Source organism: Phallusia mammillata, chromosome 7, assembly GCF_965637545.1.
Source record: "Phallusia mammillata chromosome 7, kaPhaMamm4.hap1.1, whole genome shotgun sequence".
NCBI classification, from domain to species: Eukaryota; Metazoa; Chordata; class Ascidiacea; order Phlebobranchia; family Ascidiidae; genus Phallusia; species Phallusia mammillata.
The window spans coordinates 22,715,427-22,734,872 of NC_137258.1; the positions used below are offsets into that span (position 1 = coordinate 22,715,427).

General features: G+C 36.5%; 1 protein-coding gene across 1 annotated transcript; it reads left to right on the forward strand.

Moving 5' to 3' along the window:
* The first annotated feature begins 6,597 nt into the window (after positions 1–6,597).
* On the forward strand, positions 6,598–7,442 carry LOC145239355 (uncharacterized). Its single transcript, XM_080102661.1, has 2 exons — positions 6,598–6,832; positions 7,031–7,442. The coding sequence occupies exons 1-2, from the start codon at positions 6,639–6,641 to the stop codon at positions 7,314–7,316; spliced, it is 480 nt and encodes a 159-aa protein (XP_079958787.1). The 5' UTR covers positions 6,598–6,638; the 3' UTR covers positions 7,317–7,442.
* Positions 7,443–19,446: the final 12,004 nt, after the last annotated feature.

Genomic DNA, 19,446 nt, shown 5'->3' on the forward strand with positions numbered 1-19,446 from the left:
GTGTCTTCTTATTTATGGCATTTTTTTCACCAGAAAAGCATCGTCAGTGTCAGAAAAAATAACATAAATATAGTATTTAAGGTGGAGATCGTTATGCGGGAATTACAGTAGAGTTATATATGATTCACATAATCAATTTAGTTTAGGGTTGCCATACGTCAGGATTTTCCCCGACATGTCAGGGAATTTAGTGTTTAAATCTGCGTCAGGGAGAAATGTTAAAATGTACTTAAAAGTCAGGAATTTAAGAAAAAAATGTATATGTATACTATGAAATTAAGTACCAACGGAGAAAGTTTCTAGTAGTTAGCTACAACCGCGTCTATACCATGAAACGTGAAGAGGTAAACTGGTGGCGCGCAGGTTAACTTACAAGGTTACTGTTTCGTTTTGCAGTGTGCGTGCGCGCGTAACAGTACCTGTTTGTTACTAACTTAGTTGTCTAACAATACGCGTTAAATACACAAATAAAAATCCGCGTGTCAAGATAACACGGCGATCAATGCTACGTGGGAACGTAGGAAATTTCATTTGCATTAACTGTGTTCCCTAATAGGCAAGGAATTAACTAAAACGAAAAGTCAAACGTCGTGAGACATAAAAACGTTTTTACAGTGGCATTTTATTTTAAATTTAAAAAGGTTTTTGTGGCTCCCATTGTTTGTTTTTTTCTGTGTGAAATTGGTCCGAATGGTTTTTAGAGTGGTAAAGCTTCGCGACCCGTGAACGGTTCTCAAAACTGGAGTCTGCGGTCCTTTATCAGTGCTTCCCAACCTTTTCCAGCCCACGGCCCACTTTTAAAAAAAAATTTTTTGGCGGACCACTGTTTTACAGATTGTACTTTTGCCTCAAATTTACTTCCTGCCTTTATGAAACCGTATTTGATGTATTTTGGGTCCAAATGAAGCTAATAAAAAGAGAGTTCTGGCATCAACATTTTACAACTAATACAAGTACTGTTGTGACGCGACCATTGCAGTTTATTTACTGTTGTGACGCGACCATTGCAGTTTATTTACTGTTGTGACGCGACAATCGCAGTTTGGGTGTGAATAAAAGCTTTGTTTAACGTGAAACCTTATGTGGCTTTTATAGTGAGTAATATGTTTGTTTTTTTGATAATATAGTTAAACTTGAAAGTATGTTCACACGAACTGTATAACTTCTATTTTGGTATGATAATAATTTGACAAGTTTCGCGGCCCACGAGAAAGAACGTCGCGGCCCACCAGTGGGGTAGAGCTACTAACACGATACGTTTCTCCTGATCCAAAAGTGCTTAATTTTCGATAGGTGGCGTAAAGAGCTGAATTATTTATTTAGCGGCTATAAATGGGTTGGGTTGGAAAATATTTACATAAATTTTTTACATTAGTAACTAATTTTTTAGGTTAGTTTTTTGAATTTTAAGTGCTAATACCTTACCCCAACCCTAATAGCCCTAACCGTTAGCATTTTTTGAGATATACCGTTTTGAAAATTAAGCACTTTTGGATCCGGCGTAACGTATCGTGTTAGTAGCTCTACCCACCAGTGGGCCGCGGACCGCCGGTTGGGAAGCGCTGCTTTAGGGCATTGTGCGGGGACCGCGAAAAGGTGGAAGTAATTCTATATTCCTATTTGGCCTCAGTTTGTGCAACTGAATAAGTGTAAATCAAAGTAAAATGAGAATCGACGGTCTCCATTTCTAAACCATGGGCTTTATTGTATGACAACTAACAAAAATGTTTTTTGTCTTGTCTGTGATGTCAGATTTGGATCATTGTTATGCGCAATTTTTGCATAACTAACTAAAATCCTGCAATCAACTTTCGTTTTTCTGAAATACACATTCAAGCTTACGGACCGCGAGCTCTCAAAATAATGGCAAAGAGTCCGTCAGAAAAAATAACGCAAAAAGTTTGAGAAAAACTTGGTTAACGCAACCGAGATAAATTTTGTCAGGGATTGTGTTTCATAAAATATGGCAACCCTAATTTAGTTGGCCATATAAAGTATCACTGGCATTTACGACCAGGATACTGCTCAAAACTAAAACATATGTCGACGCTTTACAAGCCGAATCGGCTAATGTTTGGTCTGTTGTGTTGTGTATAGAACTGAAAGAAATGCGAAAATTTGTTGTTCATGCCGCAATTTGCGTTATATATTTTCCCGCTAAAGAAAGTGTCATCTTTATACATAGGGTAAACGCATTTCCGTGTCGTGTGTGTCACAAAAACACACGTTTGTATGTTGTTGTGCATCATTTTACATATTGTTTTGCCTGCCTTTGTTGTTGTTTAAACATTGTTGGAGCTTAATTTCAATTACTTTAAACATTTGCGTTAGATTTGTGTGTGATGAATGTACTAAAAAAGTAGACTTAACTTGAGCATATTCGAAAACCGAAACCGACGGAAAAAAGTGGGAACTTTTTGCCACATCAAAACCACATTATATAAACGCACATTTTTCCGCTTGTAACATATTTTCACTGATGATGACAACTGTTTTTGTCAAAACGTCTGTTTAATAAAATGAATACGTTTTATTCAACTTTGCTGGCACTATGTTTTTTTTTTATTAAAGCTACTATTTAAGTCCGGATTCCTAAAAAACACATTTGTGTACAGCAGGGGTCGGCAACCTTTTTTGCACTGCGGCCCGTTTTTGAAACTAAAATTTTGTCGCGGACCGGTTTTCAAGAAACTACAAATATTTGGCAATAAAAACGCTTAAATTAATTTATTATCCCCGGGATATATGGGCAAAATGTTTTACAGCATTAAACCTGAAAAATTATACGGCCCGGTAACGAACTCCTCGCGGACCGGTACCGGGCCGCGGACCGGCGGTTGCCGACCACTGGTGTACAGAATTTAAAAGCGTTACTTTAAACCATTTTAAACTAATAAAACAACAGCGATTGTGACATTGTCTTAACATCCAAGCTAAAGTCGGGCCGGGCTTTTCGGGGCCGGTTTGGTTGGGAAGTTTAAATATAAACGAACTCAAATTGGACCTTGCTTTGCATTATTGTTAATGAGAATGGAAAATATTTTCCAACTAACAGAATCAGTCAATAAATTTAAATATATTTATTGAATATATTTATTTTGCCTAATTGATATTTTCAGTTCTTACTACTAAAAAAACACACATTTGTGTCTTACTTATACTAACTTTCGGGCTTAATTTACCCTTATTAAAAACAAAAAAAGGTGCGAGCTTGTACTTTCGATTTGGAACTGCTTCGAGCTTGGTTGTGACCGTTTACTTTAGGTCAAACAACCTTATTTAAACCATACTTGCGTCTCACTTGACCGGTACAAGAGCTCAGAATGTAATTAAACGTTTTCTGTCCGGCAATCAAGCGATTTGGTGGACTTTTCATGTTGCGTTCTCACGCTATTGACAACGCGATGAAGGACTTGAAGTTATGTTAAGAAATAGCTAGAGGCAACCTTTACAAAACGTTACTACGAATTAAAAGTTAATTTCGTTGCGAAGCGTTTTTTTACATCGCTAAACTTTTGCAACAATATCGTGGTGTATATAAAATTGCCAAAATGGGAGTTTAGCTTTTGTGCATTAAATTTAACCAGATTAAACTCTCCTGAAGTGGTGACATGATGAAGTAAAATATAGCATAAATACACGGGATTTTTATTGTGGCCAATAATCACTCTGTACTTTTTTTTTTTTTTTCTGATTTTCACAACTAGAAGTTAAGCAACGTATGATACTAACTTCTTCATGGCTTGACCTATATTTTAACTGAACCGAAGGAAAGGGTTTAACCGATGGAAGATGTAGAAAATAGTGATTAACATTTTGGCCTAAATAGTGGGGTGGCTTCCTGTATGCATGGGCGTCCGCAGCGGGGGGCAAGAGGGGGCGCGTGCCCCCCCCCTGGAAAAAAGAAAAACGCAAACGGTCGGAAAATCCGCATCTTAAAACAAAATACAATAAACATTCACAGAGTGTTATACAAAAACTTTTACTGGAACGTAAACTGAAGACGTCGTGGGTCTCCACCACGTTAAACGCACACAATACAAGCTGTAACTGTAACAGAACAGGATGAGGTTTTACAACAGATTAAATGAATCGAACATTATTAATTAACAATAGATCGGTAACAAGCATATTATTACGTCATTGATGGATTATGTCAAAAAGCCATTATGTGAGATCTTCACTGTGTCTGTTGTTAGTTGTTACATCTGATAAAGTTCGTGTATGTAAATCCTACTTCCGTTACAAAAGTATTTGCCAACCTACTAGATACTTCAGTGATAGTAAATATTCTGTTTATTGCACTACTTTGCTACATTGGGATTGGCAAGAATAAGTAGCACTGTCAGATGATTTTTGTTCTGAAATACCGTTAATCGAACGGCGACGTGACGATAGTATTGCCCTCCCCTGTATTTTTTCCTGCGGACGCCCATGCCTGTATGTTATGTGCATTGAAGGGAAGTGTCGCTGCATTTCGTAACCGCTTATGTAACTGAATTTGGAAGTCGTGTTGGAGCATCAGCTGCTTTGCAAACCGGCCTTTATTATGCTAACGACAGATGGTACATTAACTGATGTTCGGTAAATTATTACAACTTAGCATGTAGTGTTTGGTTTATGATAATGTTGGCTGATGAGTCTCAAGGTTATAATCGCGTCACTACAAATTAAAGAGGTATACTACCGTCCTTAACCTCCTCATGTCAGGACGAAGTCCTGGAAACTCCACACAAGTGTCTTGCACTTTGGTTCGTTTGTTTATTACTTCTAGAAGGCACAAGAAGGAATAAGAGAAAGAGATCGAAATGAACCAGTGCGGTTTTATATATACTCCGGATAAAGGCGTTAAATCGTACAAATGTGCTCTTGCGATTGGCTCTTGCACAATTCCCACACAAATCAGCGTCCAATCACAGCACAGGACAATACATACGATTAAAGCACATAAACTCAAGATCACAAAATCGCATCTGCATCCTAATTAAATGCGACAGGATATATTACGAAGTCCGAATATGATTTGTCAATACAGTTGGATTTCGTTGCTACACAATTTAACTTCCTATTGGTAAACAACTATTGCAGAATATGCACTAAATATTAGGGATGGGCCAAAACTGCAGAAGTTCTGTTTGGTCGAGCACCGAGCATCTCACATTAATACTTGGTGCTCGGCTGAGCACGCTGGGGTGCATTGTGACGTCACAAACATTCCCAATTCCACCCTAGTTTTAGCATTACAAGGTCGCTTACGTCACTAGGGGTGTATAAAGCTGCACAGACCCCAGAAGTGCGCGTTTTTTCTACATCTAAAGCAGCGGTTCCCAAACTGGGGTCCGCGGTCCTTTAGGGGTCCGTGAGGCAATTTTTGGGGGACCGCGAAGCAGTTGAAGTAATTCTATAATCTTATTTGGCGTTTTGTGACACTAAATCAGTTTAAATCAAAGTAGAATTGAGAATCGACTGTCTCCATTGCTAAACCTTTATTGCCTTTATTGAATGACAATTATCAAAAAATGCAATTGTTCGCGCACAATCGTAATGTTTTTGTCCTGTTTGTGATGTCACATGCTGTCTTTGGATAATTGTTATGCGCAATTTTGCATTACCAGCTAAAATCCTGCAATCAACTTTCGTTTGTGTGAAATACACATTTAGGCTTAAGGACCGCGAGCCCTTGAAATAATGGCGAAGGGACCGTTTTGAAAAAAAATGAAAAAGTTTGGGAACCACTGATCTAAAGCATTTAAATAAACAATCATTATTGTTCTTGGATACCCTTTCGAACATTAGTTTCGTATGTTAGTAGGGTATGAATATGCAAATTTAACGCTCGGGTCAGTTTGTGCAACTGCTCGGCCGAGCACCGAGCATCAAAAACAGCGATGCTCGGTACCGAGTATTCGGGTTCTAGCTCGGCTCGGCCCATCCCTGCTAAATATGTCGCAATCGCTACAGACCCATGCTTTTGTGTGTCTCCTAATTTATAACTGAAGGTTTGCAATATCAAGACCTTTGTTTTTATTTGCTTATAATTTAGTTTTGTATTTTCAAACTGCAAAACACTAATTCACAAAATTTAAGCAACGTATGATACTAAATTCTTCATGCATTGCTGACTTGATCTATATTTCAACTGAACCGATGGAAGATTTAGAAATTGGTGATTAACATTTTGGCCTAAACAGGGCGGTGGCTTCCTGTATGTTATGTGCATTGAAGGGAAGTGTCGTTAGATTTCGTAATACGAATACAATGCTTATGTAACTGAATTCGGAAGTCTTGTTCAAGCGTCCGCTGCTTTGCAAACCGGCCTTTATTATGATAACGACCGATGGTACATAAATTGATGATTAATAAATTATTACAACTTAGCACTTTATGAATTATGTAAAGTTTTGCGGATGTTTATGCAACAAAAGACTGTTGTTATGGCGCATAGAGTCCAGTTTCTTGCCTGCCTTATGTTTTGCGTTGCGTATAATTTCCCGCAACAGAAAAAGGCCGTTTTTGTGAAAAAGGAGCGTTTTCCGGGACGCAGTTTATAAATACGGCTACGGGTTTGAGTCGGTTTTCATTTTGCGTTTCAGTCTTTTCTACTGTGGCATTCGCTGCTACGTTCGAATTGAATCAACATGGCTATGACTGGATATCCTGTAGATCCGGCAGTAACTGATTTATATAATAATATTAAAGTTGGTACGAGCACCTGCAGAGGTTTTACCATGCACATCGACAACAAAATGGTTAAAATTCTGTCAAAAATTGAAAGTAGCAGTAAAGACCCGTTTGGCGAAATGGTGTCTCAGTTTGAGGACAACAACACAAGGTAAGATTGAGTTCGTTGAACAAACAAAAGAAGTTACAATGTAAGCTTGGTAAAGGTCCAAAGACCTCTTACTTACCAATTTTGTAAATTCAGTTTAAACCTTGAAGATGTAAAAAGTGTGTAAGTTAACTTTGCACACTGGGTCTAGTTAAGTTTAATCTAACTCTAAGTACGTAATTACAATTGAAATTTCTGCAGGTATGCGGTTTTTGACATAAAGGGCAAGAACACCGACGGAAGGGACTACACGAAAATGGTTTTTGTCTATTGGCAGGGACCGAACGCCCCAGTAAAGGAACGCATGACGTTTGCGGCAACTAAGGATGGTGTTAAAAACGAGTTTAAGGCAATAGGATTTGAGACTGCAGGCAAAAAGGACACTTCAAGGCCATGGGTCCTTGATGTTTTGAGAAATGTTACCTTGGCTTCCGCAGACGGTCGTGCAGTTAAAAAAGCAGGCAACGGCGAATACAGTTACGCGTAATCTAACCATTATAGAAATTATCAATAATCATGTATAGGCAAAACTTTGACTAATATGTATTCGGTTTTTGGAATTGTTTTTGGGTTTTATTTTCAAATGCTAATAAACAGATTTTGTTGCATTGAATGATGTGAAATTTTACTGACAAAGATATAATTTAAAAGCGTTGGTCGTTTTCAGTGATCTACCAAACCCGCGCTATTAACCCCAAAAAAGTTTCAACCTAATTTTAACCTTTATCTATGATACAAGGTAAAAGTAAACAAACGGGTACATGATAAAAACTTCCGTTTTTTACTATTTACAACAGAAATTTTACCCGTCAAACCCGATCCAGTCATACAGCACTTTTTCTTGTTTCGGTTCGCACAAAAAAATGTCACAATCCTTATGTTACCTCTCTCTAATTCGGCGTTGTAGTAAGGACAAATGCTCTCTTTCTTATCTTCAAACTTTGGCGGTCTCTCTAAACATTTCACACTAAATTTGATTTTTAAATACGCAGTCTTGCATTTATGCCTATAGAAACTGAAGTCATTCATTTCATACAATAAACCAATGTATTGTCTATAGCGGTTTAATCGGAAAGCATGTAGACCACCTAAAAATTTGATATATTACCAGTGATTACTGACTCTGGAAAAGCTCATGAGCACAATTTTACAAAAATAATAATTAATCGTTGTGAACGTACAAACTAACTCCACAGGCAAAGTTCGAAAAGTGCTGAAGCTAATTGTTACGTCACAAGCGCTTCTTTGTTGCAAACTGGTAATGCTGTGCAGTTACTCAGTTAGTTTAGGTTTGTAATGGCCCACAGGTCCTTTTTGTAGCTGTGATTTGTTTTGTGCAGTAGACAGTTAAGGGCAAAAAAGGGAGTAAGATTATTTTATAGTATGTTAGTTGCTTGTCCCGTTGTATACAAAAGCTTGTATGTAGTACATACATTTTATATTGTATATGTTATCATGTTTTAACATTCGGAATGGATATCGTTTGTAAGCTAAATTATTTAATGATTAGGGCAAAACCGTTTTTTGTCAGCAGTGACATATAGCACCCAATTTACGGCACAATGTAAATAAAAAAATATTTGAAAACAATTATGGAGTCAAAAAAATGAACAATACAATTACACACTTTCTAACAATACTCAGGAAAAATGGAATTGTGTTGCTTTTGTGGCCTATGTACATTCCTGGTGCAAACAGGTACGGTCTATAAAATAGTCGAAAAAAATGTTTTTACCTAAACTCGATTCTTCTACTATTTTAGGGTGCTATTTTGACAGGTGGCATTACAGCTTGACATTTTTCAATCTATTGACACATTTTGGTCCAACACTTAGATGCAATAAACTAAAATGAGACCAACACGAGAACACAGATTTTGGTAAAGGTAAATGTAGTGGGATTTGCTACACAAATGATTATGGTCAATTTGGAAATTGGAGTGGTGAAAAGTTTTCTGCTACTTTGTATTTCTTGTTCTTGCGTTCAGATGAAACAATAACAAAGGTATTGTATTGACAACGGTATATGTAGTAATATACAGTATATGCGTCTTATAAATAAATAATAAAGTGCCTTCAGTTATAATAACTGCTGACACTGACAGTAAGTACATTTCTGACCAATGATTTTGACTTGGAAGAAGAATTTGCAAAGCTTTGCAAACCCCCAATAACTGACGTTAAGTGGAGTGGTAAAGTAGCAACGATGCCTTCAGGCCCTATCAGGTTTCCGCCAGCAATGTGAGAAAAAATTGGCATCTATGTGCATTCCTGCAAACAGGTATGTTATTTATAAAAGTCTCCAAAATTGCTTGTCATAGACGTGACGTTTTTAAACCAACTTGGCAATGTAAAAGTTTCAACCATGCAAAACAGGAGGCAAATTTTATGCACAGGTAATGTTGTTTTGATATTTTTAAGGTATTATTTTACCACCTGGCTGTACAGCTATTATTTTTACCTGATTTTTGAATTTTGGTTTCTTATTTCAAACAATTAACATCTGCAATGAGCGAAAACCGATACAAAATCCAAGGTATGTATCAGTAAAGGTGTTAGATTGGGTTAAGACACAGCACGTGTAACTTGTGAGAAAAAGGCGTTTCTAGTTAAAATAGCTGCAGTTGTGCCCATCAAAGAGACACACGGATTTTGACTTGGAAGAAGAATTTGCAAACCCCTAATAACTGAAGTTAAGTGGTGTGTATGAGCAACAACTTTGACTCAAGGCAATTGCCTTCTTCCAAACAAAGTTACTGAACCACATAAAGTTGACAGCAGGTGTTTGCTAACAATACGCGGTAAAATTGCCATCTATATGCATTCCTAAAGCAAACTGGAATTTCAATTTTTCTAGCCTGTGCCTTGCAATATGGGAATGCTTGGGAAACCGGCTGATTGGGTATAACGCTTGGCGTACTATGTATCTATATTTGGACACAACATTACTTTTTTGTTTTAACACAGCTTCATAAAGGCAGTCACTAAGTTTCAATAAAATGGATCAACGTTAATTTGTATTGACTCGTCAGTAATCTTTTGTTTGGGCAAAATAGACCTACCATATTTCCATTCTCCAAAAAGAGGACACATTGTTGAAAAGAACATAAAAAAAAATCTTTTAGAGGCCCCCCAAAATAAAAGCTTCAGAAATTAGACGGTATGTATGTATTTGATAAATCAGAAATTCTTTTAAAAGTAGGAAATTTGGGCACTTTATCTTGTCTTCGGAGGACAACTTGGATTTTGTTAAAAAGGAGGACATGTCCTCCAAAAAAAAAAGACGTATGGTAGCCCTAAGGTAAAAAGTAGAAATGGTTCCTAAGTAACATTTTGGCAGAGAGGTATGACACCAATTCACGGCAGACAACTTGGCACAAACCAATAATTAGGTTTGAAACCGTTCTTGATTTATTGACTTAATATACACATTGACAAAATCCATTCAGAAAGTTAGTTTCTGGAAAAAATGTGTAAAATTTTTAACATCCAGCCATCTACATTCCGCACAACTTAACCTGTTTCACGTGTAGTACCACCTGCTACAGCATTGCCCTTTTTTCATGAATTAAAACTATATATTTTGATCAAAAATTGAGGTGCAACGGCTTGTTGCATTCCAAGGACTCTACATGTATTTTTGCAAACTTTGCGCCTATTTTTTGTGCAAATGTTTTGGTTAGAGGTTCTGCAGCGGTTCATCAGAGAAAAAACGTGTCGCAATTCCTTATTTCCATTTTTTGCAAAAATAAAGTTGTAAAATACCCTAATGTTTCAAAAACATCGATATTTTTGCCAAACAAAAGAGTTATGATCGATTTCACGCTTGAGCGAACAATCACATCTAGTATTAGGTTTTCTATGGATTAACCACGCGCCAATTTGAAATCAACAGCCCATGACGGTGACAAATCACCTGGCTATGGCTGCAGTGACTGAAAAAATGTGCTTACCTCGTGCGGCAACGTGTTTTCTGTGGATTTTGGGTATAGTGTTAGTAAATTTTGCGATATTTGTAACAGAACTATTGTTATATAGCCTTGAAATGACACTGTTTATTCAGAGTTCAAATTTTGAATTGTATGTATTCATATAGTGGTTTGCTTTGTGTATTTTGCTATTAAACAGATATCGTTGAATAAATTGATTTGGATTTCAGCCTGAATTAACAAGATTCTTGTTAGTACCAAATCCCCCTCAAAATATTTGTACCAAAACGAAACATTCGGCTTCCACGCAATTTATCACCCTAGACATGCGTCCTTTTTCAGCTATTGAAGAAAGGGGAATGGAGAAACTTTGCAGACATTTCTAGTTCTATATATATATCATATTTATTTGCAGTTGCGTATACGGTTATTGCATGCAAACGAAATACAATGGGCAAGCAACTGGCGGATGGCGAAGGGACCATATCGGTCATTTAGTCAGGCACCCGTGTACAGAAATAAATATAAACATGGAAGACAGAAGAAAATTGTCCCACAACTGGAGTGATTGGATGATTTAAACTAGTCGATGTGCGCAAATTAAAAACGCAATTGATGTACCCTATTGGTCCTGTAAATGTTGGTAACACGTGGTTGCTAGGGAACTGTCGGGAGGGTAGCAAGCGCATATGATTCTCCCAACGCGACGAGTTAGTATTTGATATTGAGGAGTGGCGTTAAAACCATCCCTCTATACAAGTTCAATGGAGTGTGATTCAAAACGGACTCTAAAAGGCTTTGCATTGTTCGAATAGAAGAAAAATTCGATGTAAAAAAGGGCCACACACAACTTTAGGGCTTGGCTTTGACTGTAGCTGGTAAGTAGAAATGACTCAAGGCTAGTAATAGCATAGCCAGACTACAGAATAGGCTGACTTAACTGGCCAAACAACAGAAATGGTGTCTCACATCTCACGTTGCATCAAGAAAAAAGGAGCACAACAAAACTGGTGACATTACAGTATTTTTCTTCATTTTGTGCTGAATTTAAATTGAAATATTTTGATTCAAAAAAGTCAAAATTTTAGTTTCTTGGTGAGATTTTCTACAAATGTCTTACAAAGCTGTGAATGCACTGTCCTGTCATTGCCACTGCCAATGTTTACTTACAATTTACGCTGTATTCATGTCAGTTTTTTTCTCAGGAATGTTATCTTTTTCTTAGTACTAAAGTCGTTTTTCTACTCTTTGCAAAGAGTGTTATTTCTTCTTTCTGTTTAGTTTCAATGTTTATTTAATTTTCAGGTCTAGTTGGTATCAATAACTCAAAAAGAAAAAAAAATGTTTTTGTTGCAAATGTTTTTTTTTATTTGGATACCACAGTCATTTTTACCTTCAATTACCTTTGCAATAAGCATTTTGCAACGAATGTTATTCCTTCTTTCTGTTCAGTTTAAATGTTCATTTATTTTCAAGTCTTATTGGTATTATTAACTTAAAAAGTATGAACAAGAGTTGTTTGTGACACCAGATTATTATCAGAGGCCAGAGTCTAATTTTGTGCCTATTATCAGGAGCAGGACTGGAGTTGGAGTTGCATTCGAACTGAATCAACATGGCTTCGTCTGGATATGCTGTAGATCCGGCAATACCTCAGTTATATTATGAAATTAAAATAATTCCAGAAGCACCTGCAGAGGTTTTACCATGCACATCGAAGATCACACGATGAAAATTCTGTCAAAAATTGCAAAGAGCAGTAAAGACCCATTTGGTGAAATGGTGTCTCAATTTGAGGACAACAACGCAAGGTAAGATTGATTTTGTTAAACAAACAATGTAAGCTTATTACACGAGACCTTTTACTTACCAATAGTGTAAATTTTGTTTAAATGGTTCGGCTTGAAAATGTAAAATGTATGTAATTGCAATTTAAAACATCTACAGGTTGGCGGTTTTTGACATAAACGCCAAGACCAGCGACGGAAGGGACTACTTGAAGATGGTTTTTATTTATTGGAATGGGCCGGACGCTTCAGTAAAGGATCGCTTGATGTCTATGTCAACTAAGGATCAAGTTAAATGCTAAAAATGAGTCAATGAAAGTGGTATTAGAGATGGAAGGTAAAAACGACACCACAAGGCCATGGGTTCTTGATGTTGTAAAAGATGCAACCTTGGCATCTGCAGATGGTCGTGCAGTAAAAAAAGACCACAACGGCGAATACAGTTTCGCGTAATCTGACCATCACAGAAGCTTTAACCATTAAAGAAATTACTAATAATCGTGTAAATGCATGAGTTTAACTAATTTGTATTTAGTTTTTAGAATTTGTGTTCTGAGGTTTATTGCCAAATGCTAATAAACAGAATTTGTTGCATTAAATGATGTGAAATTTTACCGACAAAGATACAATTTAAAAGCGCCGGTTGTTTTCAATGATCTACCAAACCCGCGCTATTAACACCAAATTTTCCTAATTTTAACCTTATTTATGATATAAGACAGTAAACAAACGGGTGCATGATAAAACTTAAAAATACATTTTTTACTTACTTATGACAACCGAAATATTACAACTTAAACCAGATCCAATCAAACAGTCCATTTTTATTGATTCAGTTCGCACAAAAAAATGCAACAATCAATCCATAAAGTTATACCTTCCTTTAATTCGGCGTTGTAGTAACGACCATGCTCTCTTTCTTAGATCCAGAGTTATAAGCGTGATTGGAATAGATTGGAGTGATGACATAGTTGCGGGACAAATAAGACCTAGTATTAGTCAGTTCCAAATTAAGACCAATTTTGTTTTAAACTCAGACTCTGCCCAAAAAGTCCAATAATTGTTAGCAGACACCGATAAACATTGATTGACTTCAGCTTCAACCTGAAATAAACGAATTCAAAACAGCAGTTCCTAGTTCTATATATAAGTTATATATCACATTTATTTGCAGATGCGTATACGGTTATTGCACGCAAACGAACTACAATAGGCAAGCAACTAGCGGATGGCGAAGGGACTACATCGGTCATCTAGTCCAGTGGTTCCCAACCTTTTTTTGACGCGACCCAAATACTTACCAAAATTTTGTTTAGTGGTTTCTCGCGACCCATGGACATGCTATTTTAGTTGAATTTTTGTCTGTAAATTCGGAAAGCTTTTTAAAAATTACTACGCAAGTTTAGCAAATCAATAACCTTATAACGAACAAATAGTGTTGTTGTTTTCGACCAAACATTTCCATTTAACCAGGACTCAGAGCTGAATCGAAGAATTATTAGCCAGACAACGCTTAACTGTGAGCTAACACATCACTTTATGACGTCACAAACAGTTTTAACCATCATCACAACAAGTTGTGATGAAATTAGTGTTGGGCAACAATTTAAAGCCTTGTGAAATATATAAAAATAACGCTACAAGGCGAAATCAAGCAGATGCTCTTATTCGCACTAAAACAAGCGACCCAACAGAATGTTCAGGCGACCCAACTTTGGGTCGCGACCCATAGGTTGGGAAACACTGATCTAGTCAGCCACTCGTGTACAGAAATAAATACAACAGGCAAGAAAGAAGAAAATTGTCACACAACTGGAGTGACTGGATAATTTAAACTATTCAATGTACGCAAATCAAAGACGCAATTAATGTACCATATTGGTCCTGTAAACGTTGGTAACACGTGGTTGCTAGGGAACTATCGGGAGGGTAGCAAGCGGATAAAGTTCTCACAACGCGACGAGTTCATATTTGACAATTCCTCAATACACGTTCAATGAAGTGTGAGTCACAACGAACCATGAAAGGCTTTGCATTGTTCGAGAAGATGAACTGTAGCTGATACATACAGTTACTGTAGCTGAGTAGTAGAATTGACTCGAGGCTAGTAATAGCATAGCCAGAATGTGGAACAGGTTGACTTAACTGGCCAAAAAACAGAAATGGAACTGGATAAATAAATGTCGTATTTCGAAAACTGTATTAATACTTGTATGTGTAATTGTTTCCAGCATTTTATCACCGTGTTATAGTGATTATTTTATTGTATTATCTTTTTGGAAACAAAACAATTGATTCAGAAACTTTCAGTATCCTTATTAATCAGTCGGTTCTTAAAACAAACGACAAAGTTTGCGCTTACGGTCACGGTAATATGAAAGGTTTCCTCATGCATTTGGATGGTGACATGATCAAGGTCGCTGCGTGCATTGGGAATAGCAGTAAGGATCCTTTTAAGAAAATGGTGTCTTACTTTACTGACGATAATGCGAGGTAAGACATTTCGTTCCATCAAGAAAAAAGGACAATAAAACTGGTGACATGCAACTACGGTCTAGAGTCTTTTTCTTCATTTTGTGATAAACTAAATTTGAAATATTTTAATTTAAAAAAGCAAAATATTTCAGTCTTTTGGTAAGCTTTTCTATAAATGTCTTACAAAGCAGTGAATGTACTGTCCTCTCATTGCCACTGCCAATGTTTACTTTCAATTTAAACTCTGTTCATGTGAGCCAGGTTTTTCCGTCAAAAATGTTATATTTTTTTTAATACTGAAGTGTTTGTTCTACCTTTTACAAACAGTGTTATTCCTTCTTTCTGTGTAGTTCCTTTTAATTTCAATGTTTATTTCATTTTCAGGTCTTATTGGTATCAATAACTTCAACGAAAGTCTTTTTTGTTACAACTGTTTTGTTTTGCTTGGATATTACCATAGTCATTGTTTTTCTTCAATTACCTTTGCACTTAGCATTTTGCAACGAGTGTTATTCCTTCTTTCTGTTCAGTTTAAATGTTCATTTATTTTCAGGTCTTATTGGTATTATTAATTTACAAAGTAGGAACAATAGTTGTTTATGACACCGGAGTTATCAGAAGTCGGAGTCTAATTTTGTGCTTATCATCAGGACTGGAGTGGAGTTGCATTTGAACTGAATCAAGATGGCTAAGTCTGAATTTCTTGTAGATGACGCAATACTTAATTTACATGGTGAAATTAAACGTCAATCCAGCAACTACAGGGGTTTTACCATGTAAATTGACATCGACAATAAAATGGTGAAAATTCAGTCAAAAATTGAAAGCAGCAGTAAAGACCCGTTTGGCGAAATGGTGTCTCAGAGGACAACAACATAAGGTAAGATTGATTTTGATGAGCAAACAAAAAAACGTTACAATGTAAGCTTGTTACACGTTAAGAGACCTCTTACTTACCTATGGTGTAAATTTAGTTTTGTTTTTTGGGCTTGAAAATGTAAATTGTGTGTAAGTTTACTTTGGTTCCAGTTAAATTTAATGTAACTCTAGGTATGTAATTAGAATTTTAAACTGCTGCAGGTTTGCAGTTTTTGACATAAACGACAAGAAAACCGACGGAACGGTCTACACAAAACCGATTCTTGTCTATTGACAGGGACCGGAGGCCTCAGTAAAGGAACGCATGATGTACACGTCAACTAAGGATGCTGTCCAAAAAGTGTTAATGGGAATAGTAGAGATAGAAGGTAAAAACGACACCACAAGGCCATGGGTCCTTGATGTTGTAAAAAATGCAATCTTGGCATCCGCAGGCGGCCGTGCAGTTCAAAAAGCACGCAACGGCTACAGTTTCGCATAATCTGACCTTTATACAGAAGCCTTGACCATTATAGAAATTGCTAATAATCGTGTAAATGCGTGAGTTTTTAGAATTCGTGTTTTAGATTTTGTTGTGATATGCTAATAAACAGATTGGCGATAACCACAGTTTTGTGTGATCGAACTGTTACATGATATTTGTGATATACGACATACCCACTTTTCTCTAAGGTAGGTAGTGCAAAAATCAGAATTATAAATTTAGCAGCTAAAGGGGAATGTAACTTTTTGACAAATTTGCATCAGAAGTGAAGTTTCAACGTTAGTTTACCTTATAACTTATCTCATTTCTTATAGCCCTAACCGTCAGCATTTTTGGAGATATACGGTTTTAAAATGGTATTGTGCTTATTGCGGCACCCATCGGAATTGAGCTAAATGTGCGTCTGCTGTGAGGATGGTGTACATTTTCCGATTGTTGTTGTAAAGGCTTAAATGGCATTGTATATTCAGAGTTCAAATCTTGAATTGTATCCGCGTACGAACTGGCTTGCTTTGTGTATTTTGCAATAAACAGATATCGTGGAATAAATTGATTTGGATTTCAGCCTAGATGACAAGATTCTTCTTAGTGCCAAACCCGCTTTTAAAGATTTGTGTCAAAACGAAACATCTCTTAACATAATTGATGTTTCAAAGGGTGTTGCAAGGGTTATCTGTTTGATAACTATAAAACGTTTGGACAATAGAAAACTATTTGGCAAATAATAACAGCACTATAGGGAATTATGTGGTAGACGCGTAACAGACAAACGAAGGATACATTAACTTCTCTTTATTGTTTTCAGCTGCGTTCAAAGAAACTCGGTTTACATGCAAGAAGTCGAATTATATTTGGCGTTGTATGTTGCGGATGCTTGCGATTTTGTTGTCTATTTTAAAATTGCTTTGGTTTACGCAGAAAAAAGAAAGTTGCTTACTTCAGGATGTGCTATTTTGGGTGTGGCTTTTATGTTGGAGCTATAACTAATTTGATCAAAGTATCTATGGTCTGTTATTATTTGCCCAGAATTCTTACTTCCTATTATTGTTTGTTGGCCAACCTGCCTAAAATTGTCCAATGTTATTGTTATCAAATGCCTAAAATTTTCTCTTGTCCATCTGCATCAAGTTGTCAAAAATTGTTCAACAATTTTCAGGCAGGATTGTTAAAGTTTTGCAAATTTTTTTTTGTGATACATCGATTGCAAAGTTGAACCCCAACATTTTCTCAAAGGTACCCAATAATAATAATCAAACTAATTCATTAACTTTCCAGCATTTTGTTTGTGTGCGTTTGTAGAGTTTAGTTTAACGTTCTAAAACAACACCTTTATGGCCAGTGGTGGGATTCATTTTTTTGTCAGCCAGTTCTATCACAAAAGTCATATGTCTTAAGCCGGTTCTGTTACAAAATGTCCATTGACAGTAAGCAGTAATGCTAACCGGTTCGCTGATCTCATAAAATTTCGTGAGACGGTTCTATAGAACCGGTGCGAACCGGACTTAAAAGAAACGAAAGTTGCTTACGTCAGCTATGAGTTTGGCCTTTATATATTGCGGGGTTTCATTTCGCTAATCATTTCGACTATCTACATTGTTTTAGTTACCTAGAAACACAAATTAGCCTGATCAAGATGTCCACGGTTGATCCAGCCATAAAGAAGCTATGTGATGAAATTAAAGAAACATCTACCTGCAAAGGTTTTATGATGCATTTGGACGGAGGTGTTGTGAAGATTCTTTCGCGCATAGAAAACAGCATTACAGACCCATTTAAGGAAATCGTGTCCTACTTTGCTGACAACAACGCAAGGTAAGATAACAATTTAATACGACAAGCTGCAGATAATGCACACTGTTTTCATCTATTAGGTTTCATCAGTGCAGCCGTACATTTTACTAACTTTCGATAAGTAGTGAAAAGTGTATGGATACCTATTTAAAACTATTTTCGAAATTTTTCAAAAAAATGTAGTTCTCAAAAAAATGCTGACAGTTAAAGCTACTACAGGGTGTGGTTTGGTATTATAATCAAAGTTTAATAAAACCAACTCCGAAACTTGGTTCATAGTGCAATTTTTTTAAAAACTTACTTACCAACTCCACCCCCTATTAAGCTGTTAGTTCAACTCCTACGCCACAAAAAAGTTAGCAAAATGTGTGGCTGACGTGAGTTCTGGTGTTAGTAGCCCTACCATATACACTAGTGCATGTAGTTGCCTTAAATACACTCCATTGTTGGGAGTAACATGTAGAAAAGCCATGCCTTACCAAGTCTGTTCAATGCCACAACTGTAATAACATGAAAACTGTTTCTAAAGTTAGATGTGGAACTGAAATTTACGGGATTTGGTTTTTCCCGGTGTTACTTCTGCAGTTTTGGTTTCTTGAAAAATTTGGTCAAAAATTTAAACCAAAATTTGACGTAAAGTTTTTATTTCACGCACGTACTACTGTTTTAAGAATGTGTAAAGCAAAGAAAAGCTCTGAAAGACCATGGGTTCTTGATGCCGAAAAAAGTGAAACCATTACTAAATTTTTTGGGCTTGCTGTGAAAAAAGCTGTAGACGGCTTGTACAGCTATGTGTAATCGAACAGTTACATGGTGTTTTTACCATGTAATATTTTAACCTACACGTTACTCGATATGTATTCAGATTTTGATCAATTTAATTCACTAGCAAAAAGTGTTGTTTATTGTCTCGGCTGTTTATTGTTTATTCGCTTTTATTGATATTTAATTTCTATTGTTAACATAATAAATATATACTCAGGTTTCAAACTCGCATATAAAATGATTTGCTCCGTCATTCTATTAAATGCTTTAAACAGCTATCATTAAGGGGGGTAATGACAGCGGGTTTTATGTCGCAGTTTGGTGCGCGTGCCTGCGTTGAAACTCAACGTACTTAACCATGGTGGTATGACGAAATATCAGCTGGTTGACGGAATAAAATTTAAAATTTTGACGTGTGAAGAACTTAGTAGTAAAACTACGCATCATTGTACAAAAAGTTAAAGTATGGCTGCAGGCTTATCTAACTAAAGCGAAAGAATGTGCAAAA

Bases quoted from the DNA above. Each gene is read 5' to 3' on its own strand.
- LOC145239355 (XM_080102661.1), top strand. From the start codon at position 6,639: ATGGCTATGACTGGATATCCTGTAGATCCGGCAGTAACTGATTTATAT. The intron at 6,833-7,030 runs GTAAGATTGAGT...AAATTTCTGCAG, and splicing joins TTTGAGGACAACAACACAAG to GTATGCGGTTTTTGACATAA.